General features: G+C 40.5%; 1 protein-coding gene across 7 annotated transcripts; it reads left to right on the top strand.

The window, feature by feature from the left end:
* The first annotated feature begins 515 nt into the window (after positions 1 to 515).
* TBC1D7 (TBC1 domain family member 7) lies at positions 516 to 23,787 on the top strand. Of its 7 annotated transcripts, none has more exons than XM_025382686.1 (8): positions 516 to 628; positions 2,162 to 2,281; positions 3,890 to 3,970; positions 7,439 to 7,626; positions 11,745 to 11,882; positions 21,000 to 21,145; positions 22,224 to 22,353; positions 23,542 to 23,787. In XM_025382686.1, exons 2-8 carry the CDS (start codon positions 2,170 to 2,172, stop codon positions 23,626 to 23,628), a joined length of 882 nt encoding a protein of 293 aa, XP_025238471.1. In that variant the 5' UTR covers positions 516 to 628; positions 2,162 to 2,169; the 3' UTR covers positions 23,629 to 23,787. The 7 variants fall into 7 exon arrangements, with proteins under 7 accessions (XP_025238471.1, XP_025238470.1, XP_025238469.1 ...); XM_025382685.1 differs by having other exon boundaries at positions 516 to 768; XM_025382684.1 differs by having other exon boundaries at positions 516 to 788.
* The last annotated feature ends 51 nt before the right edge of the window (positions 23,788 to 23,838 follow it).

Raw genomic sequence — 23,838 nt, 5'->3', positions numbered from 1 at the left:
CCAATCCCTGGGATATTCCACTTCTAGGGAGCCGCCTCCAGACTCCGGTCTGCGCACACCTGAAGCCTTCCCTTTTGTCCACCCTAAAGCGTCCCCACTCCTCTGTCTGCCTTTGCGTCCCTCCCCAAAGGCAAGGGACAGTGGCTGACGCCTTTGCTCTTTTCGTTCAGATGGTCTTCCATTTATTCCCACATACCCGGGGTGGGGAGGAAATCAGCAAAAGCAAAACTCGGGTCCTGCACGCAGGCAGCTTAAGTACGGCCCTAGCTAGGGCTCGGGTCTCCCCTAGGCAGGAACCTCGAAGACCGGAGACGGCAGTGCAACCCAGGCACGCGCCTTCGGACGGCCGGAGTAAATGGTCGCGAGATTTTGCGGGGTAGCAAAGGCCCGGGTGCCTAGGGTGGGAGAAACTACACGAGCCTGGAGGCGAGCCTAGCTCTTTATCCCGTTGGGTTTCACCAACGAAACCCGAGCTTCCCGGAGTGAGGGTGGAGCTTCCTGCGCGCGCCCTCTGCGCATGCGCCAGCCCGGTGCCCGCCCCTCGACCTGGAGTTGATGTCACATCCGGCGGCGGCGGCAGCGGTGCTGGTTTTCACCCGGGCCGTCGGGGCGCGCTCGTGTGTCCCAGGTGTTTTCGCCGTCTCTCTCCTTCCCGCAGGACTCGCCCCTCCTGGCCCTGGGCCCCAACGGTGCCCGCCTGCCCGGCGGTCGGTCAGCGCACAGGGCACGGCTTCCTCTGCTTCTCCGGACCACTTAGTCTCAACCCGGGCGTGTTTCCACTTCTAGAGGTGAAGCATCCATCCTAGAGAGAATGGGACCTGGGGTCTTGGACCACGGTGTTTTTACTTTTCCCATCAGGTGGACGCGCATGGGCAGGAGATTTTATTTGCAATGTTTCCTCCTAGAGGATGCCTTTGTCATTGTAGTGCAATCTAAGAATGGGTGTCCTTAGACAACAGGGACCGACCGAATCGTCATGCAACTGTTTGGATGCCTTAAAAAAAAAAATAAATCCCCACACTCATTACGCGTTTTATGCTGCTGACTTTTTTATTTTTAAGACATCTGTTCCCGAAAGCTCAGAGCCCTTTAGCATTTCATTTACTAAACGAATCCTAATCTTTCCTGTGACTGGATCGGTTCAGAGGATATCTTTTCAATAAGGAAGGAAGCCCTCCCCTGCTCACTGGGGACGTCTCAGGATGTTTAAACCTGAAGATTTACTCTTGTGCACAGAGCCTGGAAGCATTTGCGTGAGGCAGTGCCGTGCTTTTTTGGGAAATGCATCACATCTTTTCTGTTCTTGAAACGCCAAATCTAATTTGGTCTTTTTTTGGATGAGTTACCTCCAGTATTATGAAGGTTACTGTGAAGGAACCTGAGACCACTGAACTTTTTGAGTTCTTGCGATAGATTTTAAATCGTTTTTCTGGCTTCAACTCTGACCTTAGGATCACTGTCAATCGGCTACATTCTTTACTCTCTTCTCCTTATAATTTAATGCAATTTATCTGTTGTAAGTTTTGAATTTTGATAGTTACACTTAATAGAATTGTGTTTAAAAGAAAAGTGAGGAACTCGTGGCTTTTTACTTTTATATAACTTAATTTTTCATTTTGCAAAATGCCCATTTAAAAAAACATAACTAAGCTAAAGAAAGGAAATTAAAATCATCTGGAATCCTACTACCTAAAGATAACCATTGCTAACATTTTGGAATAGAGTGTTAATTTTTAAAATACATGAAATTTGTAAAAAACAAACAATGAAATCATAGTGTATACTGTTCAAGTATAGTTTTTTTTGACATATCTTGCCTGGCTTCCATTTCACTTTTTTTTTTTCTTTGCACATTTATAATAACTACAGAATGTTCTATTGTGCTAGGCACTCATAGGTATAGTGGGAAACCTAGTGCATAAACCTTGTGCCATCTATTTTAGCAGCTCAGAGAACTTTTATATCTTGGTTTATGGCCAAGATGCATAGGTGGATGGTTGTAGAACTGAGTAAAAGGAAATCTTCAATATTGGGTCCTATGCAAGGGTACATCAGATTTATTGAAAAGGTGGAGAACATCATTGAAAATTATTCTAATTCTTGACTCATTGTTTCTACACTCACTTTTCCCCTTCGTCTCTCTCTCTGTGTCTCCTCCAAGAATGAAATATGACTGACGACTCTCAGAGAAACTTTCGTTCAGTGTATTATGAGAAAGTGGGGTTTCGTGGAGTTGAAGAAAAGAAATCATTAGAAATTCTCCTGAAAGATGACCGTCTGGGTGAGTACTTTTTAAAATTAATCTCATTGGTTCTCAGTCATTCCATGTGTTCTGAAGTAAGTATTTTCTTAAAAGACATCCAGAAGCATTGGTTGCTTGTTGTATTTTTTAGTGACGTATTGAAGCAGAATGGTGTATTTTGAGAAAAGTTACAGATTTTTCAAATTTATATTTCGCTGAGGGTCAGAAGTTTTTGAAAGGTTTCTTAAGAAAGTCGTTAATATTTTTTCTTTTATTGAACCTATATGTTTTCATGTATTATCTAGGTAAATTTGCAATAACTCTGGTCATGATTTTTTTCTTCTTTTTTTTGAGACCGAGTCTGACTCTGTTGCCCAGGCTGTAGTGCAGTGGTGCAATCTGGGCTCACTGCAACCTACACTTCCTGGGTTCAAGCGATTCTCCTGCCTCAGCCTCCTAAGTAGCTGGGATTACAGGCATACGCCACCATTCCTAGCTATTTTTTGTGTTTTTAGTAGAGACAGTCACCATGTTGGTCAGGCTGGTCTCAAACTCCTGACCTCAAGTGATCCACCCACCTCGACCTCCCAAAGTGCTGGGATTACAGGCGTTAGTTACCACGCTCAGCCCATGATTTTCTTCTATGGAAATACTAAGAGTACATTGTATATTGACATTTTAGTTTGTTTTAAGCCAGTCTGAATAAGGTCTGTTGTTGACTAAAGTAAAATCAACTGAACCATATTTAAAGGTAATACTTTATTTGCATAGAGTACTTTTAAAGTTTCTGAAACATTTCTCACCTTATCTTTGATCTTCAACTGTACAGTCTTTGCTTTAGTATGTCTGGTATTCTCCTTTGATAAGTAGAAGAATTGAGGGTCAGGGAACTAACTAATTTACTGGAAAATGTAGGGTTTTGAAGGTGGACTGCACCACTTACTAGCTGTGTTAGTTTGATCAAATCATTTAACTGCTTTGAACTTCAGTTTCTGCATTTTTAGAACAAGAACTACCTAACAGGCTTGCAATGTGAATTAAATGAAATAACCCTGTAATTAATAACTACCACTGTTATAGGGAATGTAGTAATATATGCAAAATGCATCTCCAATGCTGTGAAATGCAAATTGTTTTTATTTTTATTATTATTTTTTTTAAGACAGCGTCTCACTCTGTTGCCCAGGCTGGAGTGCAGTGGCATGATCTTGGCTCACTACAACTTCTGCCTCCTGGGTTCAGGTGTTTCTTCTGTCTCAGCCTCCTGACTAGCTGGGACTACAGGTGTTTGCCACCATACCTGGCCAATTTTCGTATTTTTAGTAGAGATGGTGTTTCGCCATGTTGGCCAGGCTGGTCCCAAACTCCTGACCTCTAATGATTTAGCCGCCTCAGCCTCCCAAAGTGCTGAGATTACAGGTGTGAGCCACTGCGCCTGGCCACAAATTGTTTTTAAATAACTTAGTTGGCAGAAGTCTTGGGCTAGAAATCAGACTAGTATTACTTCTTCTAAACTTACTGACCATATGGTAGACATCCCCTGAAGAAATGTCTTAACTATTCTTTCAGTTTTAAAAAATGAAATGTGCTTTGACATACTGTGATCAGCATGAAAAGCTTCTAACAATTGTTTTCTTCTTCCTCTAGATACAGAGAAACTTTGTACTTTTAGTCAGAGGTTCCCTCTCCCATCCATGTACCGTGCATTGGTATGGAAGGTGCTTCTAGGTATGAGACCCAGGACTTGGAAGATTTATCTTCAAAAATATTGAATAATGGGATCATTTGCTATCTTATCAGTCAGAAAAAAGGAAAATTTGTTTAGGCCTTTTATTGAATATTGGATCTTCCCCAGGAGGTTCAATTACCGCTCATTATTTTCTGTTCTATTAATGATACTATAGAAGAGAAAATAGTGTATGTTCCTGAGACAAGATCTGGGAAGAGCACTGGACTAGGAGGAATGAGAATTGGTTTAGGCTTTGCTATCAGCTGGGTGACCTGGAGGAAGGCGAGCCCTCTTGGACGCATTTTTTGCATCTATAAACTGAGGCTTTTGAGGTAAATTACTCCTAGTTTTTAGCTCTAAGTTTGTAATATTTTGTGATTCTCAGCTATAAAGGTATAACTTCCTAATGAGTCAAAGAGGAATTGGAGACTTACTACTCCCTAGAAGAGTGAATGACTGAATTCCAGCGGTGTGAGTGGCTGGATGAGAAGGAAAACTGATCTTACTTAGTTTCTATGGAGGAAAACATGAATTAAGTGCCATGAGTAACTGGCAGCATCTCTTCTGAGCCCAAGATTTTCTTTCCCCTCCCATCGCTGAGCCTGCTGGAGCATATAATTCCTATCCATTACCATCCTCCTTTTCTTTCATAAAAGAAGTATTTTTGGCTGGGTGCGGTGGCTCACACCTGTAATCCCAGCGCTCTGGGAGGCCAAGGAGGGCAGATCACGAGGTCGGGAGATTGAGACCATCCTGGCCAACATGGTGAAACCCCTTTCTACTAAAAATACAAAAAATTAGCTGGACGTGGTGGCGTGCGCCTGTAGTACCAGCTACTCAGGAGGCTGAGGCAGAAGAATCTCTTGAAGCCAGGAGGCGGAGGTTGCAGTGAGACAAGATGGCACTGCTGCACTCCAGCCTGGAAACAGAGCAAGTCTCCGTCTCCAAAAAAAAAAAAAACCAAAAAACTTACAGTTTGTTAACTGTAAGATAGTGGTGAGGACTAAATTCCTTGAAGGATATAAACTATGATTGCTCCTTATTGGGCATCCCTGTGTGCCTATCAGTAGGCTAAGTCATTTTCACAGATTGTACAGAGTAATCCTAGAATCTCCTGTGAAGCAGGTATTGGTATCCTAATTTTGCAGGTGAGGAAGAAGACTCTCTGAGGCTAAATAACTTGCCTAAGGCATTATAGCCTGTAAATGGCAGAGCTAGGATTTGAGCTTACGTTTGTGAAACTCATTTGAAGGTAAGATAGATTGTGATTCTCCTGCCTCAGCCTCCCGAGTAGCTGGGACTACAGGTGGGCACTACCATGCCCGGCTAATTTTTTGTATTTTGGTAGACATGGGGTTTCACCATGTTGCCCAGGCTGGTCACGAACTCCTGAGCTCAGGCAGTCCACCAGCCTCGGCCTCCCAAAGTGGTGGGATTACAGGCGTGAGCCACCGCACCCAGCCCACCTTCCTTTATCATGTCATAGTTATTTTTTGAGGAAAAGGCACTGGAAGTTTAGAGCCTGCCGCGCTGTGTAGGACACAGCCTGACTCTTCCTAGCCCAGAGTTTTGATTATTTAGGGATCTTTACTTCAAATGCCTACTTCCTGATACTATTTTAGTTAAATATCAGAAGGAGGCTTTTTAGGACCAGCTCTTAGAATACAGGTTTAAGGGTTAACGTGCTGCCTCTACAAGTGTGATGAGGGTTCGGTCACAGCTGTTTAATCTGTATTAGCCGAGATGTAGGAGACTCTTTAGCATGTTCCCTTGGCTTTTCTGGAAGCCTGGCTCACAGTCTCATAGCAATGATGAGTTAAAGATTTATTTCAGGGAAAAGAAAACATTTAAGCAAGTTTTTTTTCTAACATTAACATGGTATCATATTAGCTACTATCGTTTTTGTTTTCTGGGGTATTCGTTAGAATACTAAACATGTGGCATTTTGCACCAAAGAGGGATTCATAGTCAAATGTACTAGCTCACACTTACACTAGCTTAGTGTTTGCCGAGTACTCTCCTGAATGCTTTGTGTATATTGATCTGTTTATTCACCTCAACAACTGTATGATATTAGGTACTGTTATTCCCGTTTCTCAGATGGGGAAGCTAAGACATAGGGAGATGAAGCGATTGCTAGAGCTCACCACCCAGCCAGTTAATTGTAGAGCTGGAATTTAAACCCAGCAACTTTGCTCCAGAGTCTGTGTTTCTGTGGAGCCTCATTAAGTTTAATGAGGCTCGAGTAAATAAAATGTTTTTTTGTTTTGTTTTGTTTTGTTTTCTTTGAGACAGGGTCTTACTCTGTTTCCCAGGCTGGAGTGCAGTGGTACGATCACAGCTCACTATGGCCTCTACTTCCCAGGCTCAGGTGATCCTCCCACGTCAGCCTCCCGGGTAGCTGGGACTACAGGCATGTGCCACCGGACCTGGCTAATTTTTCTGTAGAGACAGGGTTTCTCAGATACCTTCACTCAGTTGCCCAGGCTGGTCTCAAACTCCTGGGCTCAAGTGATCTGCCTGCCTTGGCCTCTCAAGGTGCTGGGATTATAGGCATGAGCCACCATACCTGGCCTAAAATGTTTTTCTTTATGGCAAAACTTAGAGCCATGAAAATTCATTGTCACCATTTCCCAAATCTGTTTGACGATGGCATTTTGTTTTCTCTTGGGGTTAGCATTCTGTGGAGAAGCATTTGGTGAAATGCTTGTCCCGTTTCCTGCCTCTGACAGATGGGGAAACAAATACCCAGAAAGACAGACACATTTGAGAGTCCTAGTATTATCCAATCTGAGGCTAGAACCCGGATGGCTGGCCTGTCTAGTGGTCTTTCCACTATGTTTTCTCAGAGCCATTTGTTTGCAAAAAAGATATGACACCATGTTTAAATGGGTTATGAGCTTAATGTGTCATAGAAATGTCATGTAAGGTGGCCTCACCAATGAAGATTAAGGTCTTTTGTGACCTGGAGGATAGGATACTTAGTGAGCAAGTTTTAACTGTTGGGGAAGAGAAGAATTCAATGGGCTGTTGGTGGTTCTGAGATGTAGGGGTCAAGTACAAAGACGAGGGTGAGACCCTCTGGGGAGCTAAAGGCAGCCTGAGGCTGCCATAAATTAAATTAAACCATTGTTATAATTGATGTGGTTGTTAATCTTGAATGTATTAACATTAAGATTAATGTTATTCTTAATCTTATTGTTATTGTTATTCACACTTATTCAAGGGCTTTGCCAGTGTTCTTATATCAATGATGCCTCAGCATTCAAACATTGATAATATTTCACATTTAAGATTGTTTTATAGTGAGAATTTCTAAAAGAGATTCTATATGGTACTTAAATATCTGTGTGAATTCTAGCCTAACTGTGTTGGGTCGCTTCTCATAGCATCCTCTTTCATAGATGAGGGATTTGGAGTGATGACTCAGTATTTTGTCCTTTTTTCATTTTTCCTATTCTCTCTAGGAATACTGCCTCCACACCATGAGTCCCACGCCAAGGTGATGATGTATCGTAAGGAGCAGTACTCGGATGTCCTTCATGCCCTGAAAGTCGTTCGCTTTGTTAGTGATGCCACACCTCAGGCTGAAGTCTACCTCCGCATGTATCAGCTGGAGTCTGGGAAGTTACCTCGAAGTCCCTCTTTTCCACTGGTTAGTGGTCGCTCTTGTCTGACACTAAACTCAACTCTAGACTGTTCCATCTTGCCAGCCTTTGATTACATCATGCTTTGCCTTAAAACCCTTCGGTGGTTCCCTATTGTTATTAGTATAAAAGTGACACGTCTTTACTTGGCATTCATGGCCATGTACATTCTGACCCAACCTTCTTTTTTTTTGTTTTTTTAAAATACGTTTTATTTTGAAGTAATTTCAAACTTCTAGAAAAGTTGCAAGAATACTACCAAGAATTTGCATATACCCTTTACTCAGATTCTCCAGTTGTTAACATTATGTGCATCTGTTTTGCTTTGTCATTTTAAGATGTATTTTTTAAACACATTTTTTTTTCCCTAAATCATTTGAGAATAAGATGCAGACAGGGTTCCCTACTACCTCAGATTCCTTCAGTGTACACTTCCTAAAGACAGGACACCCCTGTAGATAGCCATAGTACAGTCCTCAAAACTAAGACGTTAACATTGTTACAATAGTAACATCTCATCTACCAACTCCATTTGAATTTGACCAATAATGCCTTCACAAATAAGCAAACAGTCAAAGTTCTGGGTGAGGATTGGATCCTGGTTTAGGCTTTGCACTGGGTAATCATGTTGCTTTAGTCTCCTTTGACTTGGGACAGTTCTGTCTTGTTTTAATCTTTCATGGCTTGGACATTTTTCAAGGGCATAATCAGATGCTTTGAAGAAAGCCCCTCAATTTAGGTTTGTCTGGTGCTCCCTCCTGATTAGATTCAGGTTATTCATTTTTGGTGGGGATACCAGGTGGGTGATGCTATCTCCTTTTCTGTGATTCTTATCAGGAGGCACATAGTGTGGATTTGCCCCATAAGAGGTAGTGTTAACTTGGATCACTTGGCGAGGGTGGTGCCTGCTGGAGTTTTCCACTGGAAATTGTTTATTTTTCCCTTTTTAATTACTGTTTCTCTTTGTGGGGAGACACTTGAAAACCACTATGTAAGTATCCTATTCCTTATTGAACTTTTGCTCATGAGTATTCTCATTTGACTATTTCTAAAAAAGTTTTATTTTTTAACTTTTAAAATAATGTTGGATGTAGAAAAAAGTTGCAAAAATAGTAAAGTGTTCTCAAATACCTTCTCCCAGTGTCCTCAAATGTTACATCTCATACAACCATAATGTAATGATCAAAACCACAGAGTCACAATACTGGGAGCTTCTCTGTAGGCCTCATTGGGATTTTGCTGATGTCCCACTGATGCTCTTCTTCTGATCCAAGATCCAGTTCCAGATCACACATTACATTTAGCTGCCACGTCTTAGTCTTTAATCTGGAACAGTTCTTTTTTTTTTTTTTTTCCGAGACGGAGTTTTGCTCTTTTTGTCAGGCTGGAGTGCAATGGTGCGATCTCGGCTCACCACAACCTCTGCCTCCCGGTTGCAAGCGATTCTTGTGCCTCAGCCTCCGGAGTAGCTGGGATTACAGGCGCACACCACCACACCCGGTTAATTTTTGTATTTTTAGTGGAGACGGGATTTCTCTATGTTCAGGCTCGTTTTGAACTCCTGACCTCAGGTGATTCACCCGCCTTGGCCTCCCAAAGTACTGGGATTAAGGCGTGAGCCACTGTGCCCGGCCTGGAACAGTTCTTCAGTCTTTGTCTTTCATGACCTTGACACGTTTGAAGAGCCCTGGCCAGTAAAGCATTTCTCAATTTGGGTTTGTCTCATGTTTCTCCATGATTAAACTCTGGTCACGCATTATTGGCAGGAATACTACAGAAGTATGGGACTCGTTACTGTTGCTGCTAACTGTGATCACTTGGGTAAGATGGTGTCTGCGGAGTTTCTCCACTATAAGGTTACTATTTTCCTCTTTGTAATTAATAAGTAACTGTGGGGAAGTACTTTGAGACTTGTAAATAGCCATCCACTAATGGTTCTTATTCTTGCCTGAACCAATTTTTACCATGCTGGTTGCCAAATGGTGATCTAACTCCCTCATTCTTTTTGCATGTATTAGTTGGCATTCTTCTCTAAGGAAGAGTTTTCCCTTCTCATTCTTTATTTCTATCAGTATGAAATTAAAGTGTTGTTTGGCTAAAACAGTGAATTGTTCAAATGGATTTGCTGAAACACTCCTATTTTACAAAATTTATTTTTATTGCATAGCTTATATTTTTTGAAGTTAATGATGGGGTATCCATGGACAAACCATAGAGCTAATAAAGATCATTTGTATTTATTATGTTTATCAAGAGAGAGAAGGTCCCTAAAAAATAATTGGAATAATTTAAGCAATCATCTTTAAATTTCACTTATTGGCAAAGGGAAGTTGATAGTACTACACAAGTTCTTAAATTACATATCACATTAAATTAGATCATCTGTTAGTTCAAGGAATTGAGATGACAGGGTATAGGTTCCCCCTCAACGCTACTCAGCTTGTCTGTGTTCCAAGCTGAGACACCTTTACTGCAGCCTCAGGCAGACACGCTTCTGAGTGAGTGTTTTGGACTCTGCCACCCCACGTCTCCCCAGTCATGGTCCTCATTGTGTTAGTCTGTGTTTGGTTGCTTATAACAGAATACCTGAAATTGGATAATTTATTTTAAAAAGAAATTTATTTCTTACAATTCTAGAAACTGGGAAGTCCAGGATTCAGGGGCTACATCTGGTGAGGCCTTCTTGCTGATGAGGACTCTCTGCAGGGTCCTGAGGTGGCACAGGTTATCGCATGGCGAGGGGGCTGAACGTGCCAACATGCTCACCCAGGACTCTCTTCTTCTTCTTAGGAAGCCACCAGTCCCATTCCTGTGATAACCCATTAATCTATGAATTGACCCACTGATGAGGGCGGAGCCCTGATGATCCAGTCACCTCTTAAAGGCCCCACTTCTCAATGCTGCCACATTGGGGATTAAATTTCAACGTAAATTTTGGAGGGGACAGATGTTTGAACCATAGCACCTACTTAGCGCCCACTCTGCCTCATTTTTTAATGCATTAATAAGAGGGTGCAGCAGTGCTTGGCACAGGGCCAGGAAGGATGACCTGGGTCCTCTTCTCTTGACCTGTCAGTGGTCAGGAGCAGTCAGTGATATGCCACCTTTGTGGGTGCCAAGCACAGTGCACAGAACTGCACGGGAGTCCAGGAAAGGAGATTTTTCCTTTCCCTTTTCTTCCTACTTATTTTCCATTCTCCTCTGACACATTAATAAAATGCTTAGAGAAAATTTATTCCCTATGATTTAAATTCTGTTTTTCTTGACATTTTATAGAATGTTAACAAGTTGAAAGAAGGGCTTAGAACGAAATAATACATTAAAATGACAATTTTGATTTAAGTTGGTACTTTTTAGGGGAAACTGTGATACTTCTTAGTTTCTTTTTAACATTAAAATCCTTCAGCTATTAAATCCTAGATGAAAATGTAAAGCTTTTTGTATAAGATATGGTGTTTGAAAACAGAAGAGGTTTTCAAATAAGGTCCCAGTTTTTCTAAGATCTTTCTGTTGAAATTTCTCTGAGAGTTTACTTTCGCATTCTGAGTATTGACACAAGGTTTGAGAAATGCCATTCTTTTGATTCCCAAAATTCTGATCCTAGGAACATTTTAACTTTTTTACTGCTTAAGATGAAACAAAATTCTGAAGGTATGCGTGAATGCTTTGAAGTAAAGCAAATGCTTTATTAGTCTTTTTTGGAACTCTTCAGTATTTGCAAATTACTGTGCTGAAAGATGTTTCCAATTACTGATGGTGCCGTTTGTTACACTCTTTTCAAAGACATTCTCACCTAGTACTGAGGATATTTTTGGGTGGAGAGAGTCAGTGACTTGCTTATCATTTATGTTGACTCTGTGAGGGGCTTAATGTTAGAAGCTGGAGCATCTCTGTACACTCAGCCTGAAACCTGGTCATTCATAAGCAACACTGACCCTGTAGTTACTCATCCTTTTCTCCCCCTTGCTCCCCTCTTCAGGGATGGACTCTGTGCTTTTTGATCCCGCTTTGATTTATTAATGTAGCCTTTTCAAAATTTAGGGAGCAAGGTTTCATTTTTTATTAAAGAAGTATGTATTCCTCTCTTTCACTGCCTTCCTCTTGAGATGTATTATTAATCTTTCAGGAGCCAGAAGATGAAGTATTTCTTGCTATAGCTAAAGCCATGGAGGAAATGGTGGAAGACAGCGTTGACTGTTACTGGATCACCCGACGCTTTGTGAACCAATTAAATACCAAGTACCGGGATTCTTTACCCCAGTTGGTGAGGACTTTTTTTTTTTTAGGCTATTGGAGAGTGAACAATGGTATTGGGGGTCTTCAGGGAGTGCTCTTACCTCCTGAGGCTGCTACAATTATGAATAACCCTTTACAGTAGGACTCAGCAAGTGTTTTCTGTAAAAGGCTGTATAATCTAAATATTTCCAGCTTGGTGGGCCAGATGGTCTCTATTGTAACCACTCAACTCTGCTGTTGTTGCACAAAAGCAACCTTAGACAATGCATAAAATAATGTTCCTGGCTGGATTTGCCCTGCCGCAGGCCATAGATGGCCAGTCCTGCTCTATAGTATTCCTTATTCTGGTCTAGAATCCGCTGGTCTAGAGTAATCCATCTGTATACGTTAAGGTTTTCATTTGGCTGCATATAATGGGAAGCCCAAATACCAGAAGCTGAGAATCCAGGCAGTGCAGAGCTGGTGCTGCAGAACCACAGTATGGAGAGGGCTGCAGACTCCTGCCATTCTGCTCCAGTGTTCATAGGCATGATCTTTCCCCTCCTGCTCACAAGGTGGCTCTTGGACCAGTGGCCATGACATCTGTGTTCTGGGCAGAAGGAAAGGGAAGGCAAAGGTAAACAAAGGAATAAGAGGGACAGGCCAGCCAAGTCTGTGGCCCATTAGGCTTTCCCTCTGCATGTATAGCTGACCTTTGAGTAGTGGAGGGTTAAGAGAACTGACCCAACCCCAGCATAGTTGATACCCTGCATATAACTTTTGACTCCCGCAAAACCTAACTACTAATAACTTACTGTTGACTGGAAACCTTACTGATAACATAGACAGTCATTTAACACATATTTTGTACACATATTTTGTTTCTGTTTGTGTTTTTTTAAGATGGAGTCTCATGCTGTCGCCCAGGCTGGAGTGCAATGGCGTGATCTCGGCTCACTGCAACCTCTGCCTCCTGGGTTCAAATGATTCTCCTGCCTTAGCCTGCCAAGTAACTGGGATTACAGGTGCCTGCCACCATGCCTGGCTAATTTTTGTATCTTTTTTCATAGAGACAGGGTTTCATCATGTTGGTCAGGCTGGTCTCGAACTCCTGACCTCAAGTGATCCGCCTACCTTGGCCTCCCAAAGTGCTGGGATTTACAGGCATGAGCCACCACACACAGCCACATGTTTTGTTATATGTGTATTCACTATATTCCTGTAATGAAGTAAGCTAGAGAAGAGAAAATGTTAAGAAAATCATAAGGAAAATGAAATATATTTTCTATTTATGAAGTGGAAGTGGGTCATCACAAAGTCTTCATTCTCTTTGTCTTCACGTAGAGTAGGCTGAGTGGGAGGAGGGAGAGAAGGATGGTCTTGCTGTCTCAGGGGCTGGCAAAAAATCCATGTTTAAGGGGACCTTTGCAATTCAAACCCGTGTTGCTCAAGGGTCAACTATATGTTAGTGACCAGGACTGTGTCACTTGGCTGCCTTGTCTACAGTAAAGGCTGGGAAAGGTGTTCTTTTTTAAAAAAAGCCATGTGATCTACTAAAACATGGGCTCTGTGAGTGACATAGGAGGGGCCCATGGGAGTGTGGCAGGCACGAGCTGTTTCTGTCATAGCCTTGCTTGGGAAAGGCAGAGCACTGAATGGTGCTTGCTGCATTACACAAGCTAGTCTTCCTTTGCCATTTTCTTTTTTTTTTTTTCTAGTTTTTTTTCTCTTATTTATCTCATTTATAAAAATAAATCTGTTTGTCTTAAATCATTGGGTTATTTCTTTTTAAAATTCTACTGAAAGTGGTAACTGTGGTATAGGGTGCAAGATCAGATGCGGGGCAGTGATGATGGTTGAATGGGCAGTGAGGATCACTGCAGTTAATTATTAATAAGGCAATGTGCAAGACCCTTCAGCTTCTGAGAACACTTACAAGAGCAGTTTTTATATATTTCAACTAAGCAAAATTTGATTTTTAAGAGTTTGAAATTTGATCCACTTTGTTGATTTCAGTAGAAATAATTTAAGCATGGAAATGGAGCTTATGTAAATATGTCAGTTGCCTAATTAAGTGAGGAGGTCTCAGTTTTATCATACCATGATCTAATTAGCTTTTCTTATTTAATATTTGAGTAAATCAGTAGCATTTTGATAGTTTATGCTATTCTTTAAAAATTCATCCTTTATTTTTCGTAACATAAGCAGTGAATGCATTCTCAAAAGAAATTAAGCAATTCAGATGAATCCGTATTTCCCTAGACCTGGACTAACCACCCGATCCCTGCAATTGCCCACTTCCCCTTCTAAGAGGTAAACATTTGTCATTAGCTTTGTGTGTATTATTCAAGATTCTCTTATGTGCATGTATATATGATTTTTCTTTTTCTTTTTCTTTTTTTTTGAGTTGGAGTCTAGCTCTGTCACCAAGGCGGGAGTGCAGTGGTGTGATCTCGGCTCACAGGTTCACGCCATTCTCTTGCCTCAGCCTCCCGAGTAGCTGGGACTACAGGCTCCCGCCACCACGCCTGGCTAATTTTTTGTATTTTAATAGAGACGGGGTTTCACCATGTTAGCCAGGATGGTCTCGATCTCCTGACCTCGTGATCCGCCCGCCTTGGCCTCCCAAAGTGCTGGGATTATTCACATTAAGTAGTATACTGTTCATATGGCCCTATGGTTCTATTTTTGTTTTTAACTTACTGCCTTGGAGAACTTTCCAAGGCAGTATAGACAAATCACTAGTTTTCAGTCCTGACTTCCTATTAGTACCACCTGGGAGCTTTTAAAAATTACCATCACTGGCCGGGCGTGGTGGCTCACACCTGTAATCCCAGCACTTTGGGAGGCCGAGGCGGGCGGATCACAAGGTCAGGAGATCGAGACCACGGTGAAACCCCGTCTCTACTAAAAATACAAAAAATTAGCCAGGCGAGGTGGCGGGCGCCTATAGTCCCAGCTACTTGGGAGGCTGAGGCAGGAGAATGGCGTAAACCCAGGAGGCGGAGCTTGCAGTGAGCTGAGATCCGGCCACTGCACTCCAGCCTGGGGAACAGAGGGAGACTCCGTCTCAAAAAAAAAAAAAAAAAAAAAAATTACCATCACCTTTCCTCTACCTAGACAAGTGAAATCTGAATCTCTGAAGTTAGGGCCCTGGAATTCTAAATTCTTAAAAGCTCCAGGCAATTCTGAAGTGTAGCTAAAGATTGGAAGGCACTCGTTAAGAACCACCTATTAAAAAATATTTACTCCTAGCATTTCCTGTTACGAATTTCCCGTATTTAAACATAAGAGATCCATGCTGAGAGTAAGCATGCCCTTGTACAGGCTCCCTGTGTGTACGCATATCTCTTTAGGCTTGGTACCTACGAGCAGAAGCAGATGCTCAAGCGGAGGGGAGACATATGTAAAATCTATTCATTAATTTTTGTCATATTTAAAATTTAAACTGCCTGACTGCTCATCCAAAGGCCATATCAATTTATGCTCCCACCAAACAGATGATGAGATTTCCCATTTTCCACCCCATTGCCAATATGTGATAGTATCAATGTCTTACATTTTTCTCCATCTGATGGTGAAATGGTATCTTATTTTAATTTACCTGTCCTCAGTTTCTAGTGAAGTTATGTTTGCATATTGCTATTGTTTTGTTGACATTTTTCTTTGTAAGAGTTATTGGTATATAGTCACTCTTGGGTCTGTAGGGGATTAGTTCTAGGACTCCTTGAGATAGTAAAATTCATGGGTGTTTAAGTCCCTTACATAAAATGGCATAGTATTTGCATATAACCTACACATTTCTTCTTGTATACTTTAAATCTAGATTACTTATAATACGTAATGCAATGTAAATGCTATGTAAATTGTTATACTGTATTATTTAGGGAATAATGACAAAAAAATCTTTGTTCGGTACAGACACAACTATCCATTTTTTATTTCCCAAATATTTTTGGCCCATGGTTGGTTGAGTCAGTGGATACGAGGGTTGACTGTACCCTGGATATTTATCCTTATCCCTTATGTTTGTTGAACATACTTTCTGTTTGTTGTACAAAATTTTAGGTTTTGATACAATGAGATTGGTCAGCATTTTTTTTTTTTTTTTGCTTTTTTGTGTCTTACTGGTTAATTAACGCTTTTCAACCCCAAGATTTAATATTTTTTTTTATTTTATATTTATTTTTTTTTTTTTTTTTTTTCTCCCTTTTTTTTTTTTTCTAAGATGGAGTCTTGCTCTGTCACCCAGGCTGGAGTGCAGTGGTGTGATCTCGGCTCACTTCATCCTCCGCCTCTTGGGTTCAAGGGATTCTCCTGCCTCAGCCTCCTGAGTAGCTGGGACTATAGGCACGTGTGTGGCACCATGCCTGGCTCATTTTTGTATTATTAGTAGAGACAGGATTTCCCTATCTTGGCCAGGCTGGTCTCAAACTCCTGACCTCAGGTGATCCACCCCCCCCTCGGCCTCCCAAAGTGCTGAGATTACAGGCGTGAGCCACTGCACCCGGCCTGTTTTTTCCTAACTTTTAAAAATGCTTAAACATTTTAAATTTAGCTCTTTGTCAGGGATTTATCTTTCTGATTGGCATCAGACACATATTGGATTTCACTCTTACACTCACCTGCAACACCACTACTTCTACCAACACATCACTCCTCCTCCTCCTCCTCTTCTCCCCTCTGGTTTATGTGTCACTGAGAATGTACTTCATATCAGGCAGTGCTAAATTTATATTGTTAGTGAGCTGCTTCATTCAAGCATATTATCTTTGTTTTTACAGATGAGGAAACTGAAGCACAGAGAAGTTAAGTAAGACCAAGGTCTCAGTCAGTAAGCAGTAGAACAGCACTTACACTGTGAATTTGTGAGTTCATCCTTTTTCCACAGATTTGAAATGCCACCTTATCATATACTGGATTTCCATATATATTTCCATATGTATATATATATACACACACACACACACACACACACACACACATATATATATTTATGTCTCTTTCTGGACTCCTTTTTATTCCATTGAGTTATTTGTCTATTCCTGGGCCAATATCACGTGATTTATTTCATACAACTTTCTAGCGTATTTTGATAGCTGATAAGGAAAGTCTCTTATTGTTGCTCTTTTTAAAAAATGTCTTGGCTATTCTTGAACTTGCCTTTTTCTTTTCAGAAATGAATTTTAGAATCAGCAAGATACTTCATATCCCTTAAACCTTAGTTTCCTCATCTTTAAAAATGGGGCTTCTTTTGGTGTATGCATTACAGTGTCTAGCACGTAGTTTTAAGTAGTTATGAAGTTTTAAAAAAAGTCATCCAGAATGTATAAAAAACTTAAATTTCCTTTGTGTCGCTTGCTGTTTGATTTAGGCATCAAGTGATTTGCTTAAACTTTTCTCTCTAGTGAAACTGTCTTTAGTCTATCTTACAACACACAGTTTAGGTTGCTGCTTAGTTCTGTGGAAATGTGTGTATGGTGGACAATGATAGGCTCAGAAGAAGATAAGGATACCCCTGAGTGATGATGTGTTTATTCTGCCCTACTATTCTGATTCCGAGGATTGCATCATAGCCTCTCTCCTTACAAACTTTTCATACTGAATTCTGCTTTTTTGACAAGGTCTCTCTTTGTCAAGGAGAATAGAGGCCAACTTCAATTGTGTGGCATGGAAGGTTTCTATTAAACCATCTCAAACTTAATTGTGTTAATCATTAATGTAAGTGATCTTTGTTTTATTGCTATAGACACAGTTTCTTAAAGCTCTGCTAAAGAGGTTTTTTTAATATTCACTATTAGCAACTTCTTCCTAAGTTTGATATAAATTCCTCTCAGAGTGATTAAGTACCTATTTTTGTCACGTTTTTCCTTCTGTTGATGATGTGTAGTTTATTGTCTTCATAAAGTAAGAATATGGGGGTCATAGAAATACTGAGAATAACCTAAATGTTTAGAAGTAAAACATAATTATGGTTATAATAAATTACATCTATCTATTATAAATCACATCTATGGTATCTATCATTTGCTAAGTATGAAAAAGGTCAGGCAATATAAATATTAGCTCCTTCCATTAAAAAACATATATACACGTATGTATTTGAATTCACCTTCTTTCTTAGATGAAGCAGTAGCATACAGTACACATTCTTCCCATCTTGTTCTTTTTACCTGCTATATGCTGGAGATCATGCCATATTAGTATACAGAGATACTCCTTATTCCTGTCATGATTTCATACTACTGTCCTGTGTACATTCTTACACAATATTCTTTTTTTTTTTTTTTTTTTGAGACGGAGTCTCACTCTGTCACCTAGGCTGAAGTGCAGTGGTGTAATCTCGGCTCACTGCAACCTCTGCCTCCCAGGTTCAAGTGATTCTCCTGCCTCAGCCTCCCAAGTAGCTGGAATCACTGGCACATGCCACCACGGCCAGCTAATTTTTGTATTTTTAGTAGAGACGGGGTTTCACCATGTTGGCCAGGCTGGTCTCGAACTCCTGACCTCAAGTAATCACCCACCTCAGCCTCCCAAAGTGCTGGGATTACAGGCATGAGCCACCACGCCCAGCCTACACAATATTCTCAGGTTAGTATATTCATACTGTTCTATTGTGAATGTAGTTTATTCAACCTGTCTTTTATTGTTGGCTGTTTGGGATGTTTTCAGTCTTTTGCTGTTATACACAGTGTTACTGGTAAATAGACTTGTGCATGCAGCTTCTCATGTGCTTGCTAGTGTATTGAGTTGGATTCCCTAAAAATAGATCGGCTGGATCAAAGGGTAAATGCATATATTGCTTTGCTAAATATTGCCAAATTCCCCTTCATAGAGCTCATAGTCTTTTGCATCCTCAAAACCAGTAGATTGTTTCCCTACAGCCTTGCCAACATGGTATGTCATTAGTCTTGAATTTTTGCCATTCTGATAGGTAGGAAGTGATACTTCAGTGGAATTTTATATTGCGTTTATTTTGTTGTAAGTAGGTTGAGCATGTTTTTATATGGGTAAGAGGCAGGTGCATTTTTTTTTTTTCCTATAGAGTTCTTGACTTTTTTCCTTCTCCATTTTAAAAAGCTCTCTTTTGGTAGGGATATTAACCCTTTAAGATTATTCATTAACCTGGGAAAATGTCCACAATTTGTTGAGTGCAAACAGAAAAATACTAAATCATGTATTCAGTATGAGTTCAACTAATAAAAGAAAGAGAAGTGTGTCTGTATGTGTGCAGGATACATGCTCTATAACCTAAGTATTACCAGTAGTTATCATTGGGAGTGTGATTGTACTTGATGTCTCTATGCTCTTTATTCTTTCATATAGTTTCAAGATTTCTTATAATAGGCTATAATAAACCAGGAAAAAGTTTAAAAAATTAATTAGATATTGGCAAAAGATGTACATTGAGCGATTGTTAAGATGTCGATTGATGTATTCACAACTTTATATTAATTCACGGTATTGATTTGCTCACTCAACAGTTATATATTGAGTGCTTACCATGCCAAGTGATGTGCTAGGTACTGAAGAACCAGCAGTGAACAAAACAGATACAGTACCTTCCCCCCGTGAGCTTATTGTCTGATAAAGGAAAAAGGCAATACATAGTTTTAAAATGTTCACACATCTCCATCTTGTCTATTATTTGTACTGACTTTTGGATGAAATTTTCTTTCTTCTGAGACATAATATATAACTCTGTGTGTGTGTTTTCAACCGAGTCACTTTGCAAAACCAACCACAATTCCTTGTTTGGGAAGTTGTCTGCAGTGTTATTGAGAAACTCTAGGAACCGTTGAGTAGTATAGGGAGGTTGGATAAACAGGAAAAAGAGATATCCTGAAAAAGAAAGGGGAAAGCTGGACCAGGTATTATGATACGGGCCTCTCTTTGCCTGGCTAACTCCTGTCCATTCTTCAGAGGTCAGCTCAAATGTCACCTCTCCTGAGAAACTGCTTCTGCTTCCTACAGCCCAGGTTAGGATCTTCTCCTGGATATACCCAGCGTCTTGTGCTTGTTCCCATCATAGCATCACAGTATTACAGTGTATTGTAGTTACCTCTTTACTTGTATGTCTCAAGCTGTAAGCTCCTTGAAGGCAGGGATTTTCTCTTACCTTTCACTTTATTCATTGTATGAAATGCAGTCTCTGACTATAGTGGACCTTGTAAAGGTGATGAATTTCCTCTTTGACAGAAGCAGAGAGTTACAGATATTGAGTAAAATAAACATTTACATTTGCTTAAGTGATGTGGGCTCTGGTTGTACTGCTGCAGATAGTGAGTGTGGACTTTAGGGTTTGACTCTTAGACCCCTTCTCAGCCAGTGGACCCTAAATATAGCAGCCAACCTAAATATAGCAGCCAATGCAAGATGGATTTGGTCAGGTTTGGGGAGCTGGCTTTATTAGCTCTCCAGTCCTCTAGTGTTGGCTGCCACCTGGCCTCATGAGACAGAGGCTACCAAGTGGAATCCAGGTGCTTTGTTCCCTCTGAGTTATCCCTTGAATTCTAAGAAATCTTAGTCACATTTGTGTTGAATACAGAGTTCACCCTCTGGACATCCCTGTTGTGGGAGCCTGCTTGGCACAGGTGCACAGTGGTGCTCACTCCAGGGCAGTGTATGGATGGTCGGTGACTGGTCAGCCCCTTCTCATCAGCATCACTTTTTGTCTTATTCTTCCTAGTGCCCTCTCCCCACTCTAAGCCCACTCTATTTCTTTGGTTTCACCTTTCCTCTTTCCCCCTTTTTTCCTTAGTATATAATCTACTGCTCGTTAGACCAGCCAGTAATATAATGGGCCTTCCTTAGCTCCTCAGAACAATTGGATTTTGCTTTGGACTTTTGCCTTAGGTTGTTGAATCTGGCTAGTGAGGTTAGTATTAGGGTGACCAACCATTCCATTTTGCCTGGGACCACCCCCGTTTTAGCACTGAAAGAGCCCCGTGTCCTGGGAAACTCCTCAGTCTTGCATGGTTTGTTACTGTAGTTAGGGCTGACCTAGGAAACTGCTGTGTCACAAGTGACTTGGATAATTCTGAAGTTTTGTTTTCTAATACTTCCTTGAATTCAGCATGTAATTTTTGTTTCCATCAGAGACTATAATATCAGATGATGCTATGACACAGGAAATGAATCATCTCTGTTCTTGCTTAATCTTTAGCCAAAAGCGTTTGAACAATACTTGAATCTGGAAGATGGCAGACTGCTGACTCATCTGAAGATGTGTTCCGCGGCGCCCAGACTTCCTTATGATCTCTGGTTCAAGAGGTGCTTTGCGGGATGTTTGCCTGAATCCAGTTTACAGAGGCAAGTATGTCTTTCGAAGACATATTGAAGGCTTGGCATTAGAGCAGAGTTCTGGCCTTTCATGCGGTCATCCCTCAGAGTATAAATTTGCTTTAGAACAATACAGTAATTTGAAGCTCAGTCCTCTAGCAGCTACCATAACAGCACATGATTATGCTTATTCTTGAATATATAGTTAGAAAAATTGAGGGCCCTCAGTGCATTAGATGCTGTGAAGTAGTCACACCTCAAATGGTCTCCACGAGTTTATATAAGCGTCAGCTCCTCTTTTCCAGAAATGTGACAAATCCTCCTCTAACCAGAAATCTGAGTATTAGTTTCATCATGATATCTTTAAAGAAGCTGAAGGCAGTCAAAGATTTGAGACTCAAACCAAGTTCTTCCAGTCAGTTTCAGACATGTCTGGGTATTTCGGAGTCCGGGTGCCACCCATTAAGACTTTGTGATGTAGTAGAATAGTAACTCTTAAAATAAGTTATGGCACTGAATAGTGCAGTACACAGAGAACATTATAAGATAATATGTAACTAAGTATATCAAGTAGAATACCAACTTTTAGGAGTTATGGGAATGATCAGAATTATTATTTTAGAGTGTTTATAGCTCAGTAACTGGCTCCTTAAGCGCTTCGAGAAGTTTAAGGAGTCTGTCCCCAGAATCACTGGCAATGAAACTGAATTTATCGCATTTCATGTACATCTTTTGTTGTCCCTTAGTAGGCTATAATTATAGCATTACAGAATATTAGCAGAATATATACCATTAGTTTAGGATTTTGTTTTTCTTCCTCAAAAATGTCAGGTTCACAACATGAGGGAGTATGATTTTGGTAGATGCCTAGTGGAGCAGTAATTTTTAGTGAACTTTCCTTTTTCCTTCTAGTGCTGATTGTATCTAGAATAGATTTCAAATGGCTTCTGTATTTTGTTGTTGTTTTGATGATTATTTCATAAAAGTTGTTCTTTGAAGCTTTTACATAAAATTGGAGCAATTTGATTTTATTTTGTAATTTGAGATGTCTAGGCTAAGCATAATGCTCAAACTCATGTAATTTGATTATATCTCCTTATTTTTGTAGGGTTTGGGATAAAGTTGTGAGTGGATCCTGTAAGATCCTAGTTTTCGTAGCTGTCGAAATTTTATTAACCTTTAAAATAAAAGTTATGGCACTGAACAGTGCAGAGAAGATAACCAAGTTTCTGGAAAATGTAAGTGTGCTTTGATTTGATTTTGAATCTGGAAATGAAGTTACCTTAGCAAGTCAGATTTTCCTACTACATGAGATTATTTCAGAGAAATAATACCTTAGACTGTTTCAGAGAATAATTATAATAATGATTATTTTAGAGAAATTATTTAAGAGAAATAATAATTTGATTTGATTTTGAATCTAGAAATGAAGTCACCTTAGCAAGTCAGATTTTCCTGTTACATTAGATTATTCCAGAGAAATCATACAGTATATTTTTACATTATAAGAAACATTTTTCCCTGAAAAAGTTTGGTCTGAAGTTGGCCTGAGGATTAGTTTGCATCCTGTCTTTGGGAGATGATGGTCTGAGACCATCTTGTGAATGTGTCCACTTAGAACCAGAGTCTCATCCTCCATGTGACTATCATCAGTCATGTCAGGAAAAGGAAAAGGTGAGATCTCTCATTTTACAATGAGTAATTTTTATCAGTTCAAAAGGGATTCTGTATTTTGGAGGATTTTGTAAGCCATTTCATTTCTGTTACTGTCTCTGGTGTAATCCCAGTTGGGTTTATTAATATACAGTATTAACCTGGCATATTGCTGAAAAAGGCAATGGTAACGAAATTAACTTTTCCCTCCCTATGTATCTTGGAATACCCTTTACCAGGCAAGAAATAGGATTAAAGAGACTTATGCCTGAATGATTTTCACAGAATCCCAAATCTATTCATTTTTAAAATAGTATGAACATTTGAATAATGGCCTGGTAAATTATAATAAAGTACTGAGTCAATATGCGTTGAATAAACGAATAATCATCATTATAACCAGAAGTGGCTAACAGTGCCAGGCCTGTGCTAAGTATTTTCCATGGATTATCTCATGTCATACTGTGAACAGCTCTGCGAAGTCGGGCTATCATTTCCCCCATTTTAGAGATGGGGATTCGAAACCCAGGTAGCTTAGGTAACCCGCCCGGGGATGCACAGTTAGTGAGCAGTGCAGGATTTGAACCCAGGCAGGCTGACACTGGAGCCCTTTCCTGTCTTCAGGTAGCATGTGATACAAGCCTTTTATGCTGTCACTTTCTGAAAAACAGTGAAAACTCCCATGGTAGTGAATTTTATGCCACAGCGAATGAGGGAAGACACTGAAGTTGTCAACACTACAATTTCACAAAGACTGGTTTGCTTGTCCACAGATTCCCCAGGACAGCTCAGACGCGATCGTGAGCAAGGCCATTGACTTGTGGCACAAACACTGTGGAACCCCGGTCCATTCAAGCTGAACGCACCTGCTGGTTGTGGACCGTCTGCCAGGCCCACCCTGAGCGTTGTGTTCTTGGCATGTGATCTGGGAAACTGATTGAATAATACACTTTTCTTGCTCTGGTGCTCACAGTGGTTTTTTTTTTTTTTTTCTCCCCAATAAAATTATTTAATTGAAATGCCTGGTGTTGCTGTGTTGGGGAGCAGCATCTTGCGGTGACATAGAAATG

The sequence above is a fragment of the Theropithecus gelada genome, chromosome 4, assembly GCF_003255815.1.
Source record: "Theropithecus gelada isolate Dixy chromosome 4, Tgel_1.0, whole genome shotgun sequence".
In the NCBI taxonomy this organism is placed as follows: domain Eukaryota; kingdom Metazoa; phylum Chordata; class Mammalia; order Primates; family Cercopithecidae; genus Theropithecus; species Theropithecus gelada.
Note: the sequence above shows the minus strand (reverse complement) of the source record. Positions and strands in the feature narration are given on the sequence as shown.

Bases quoted from the DNA above. Each gene is read 5' to 3' on its own strand.
- TBC1D7 (XM_025382686.1), top strand. From the start codon at position 2,170: ATGACTGACGACTCTCAGAGAAACTTTCGTTCAGTGTATTATGAGAAA. The intron at 21,146-22,223 runs GCAAGTATGTCT...TTATTTTTGTAG, and splicing joins CCTGAATCCAGTTTACAGAG to GGTTTGGGATAAAGTTGTGA. The intron at 22,354-23,541 runs GTAAGTGTGCTT...GCTTGTCCACAG, and splicing joins TAACCAAGTTTCTGGAAAAT to ATTCCCCAGGACAGCTCAGA.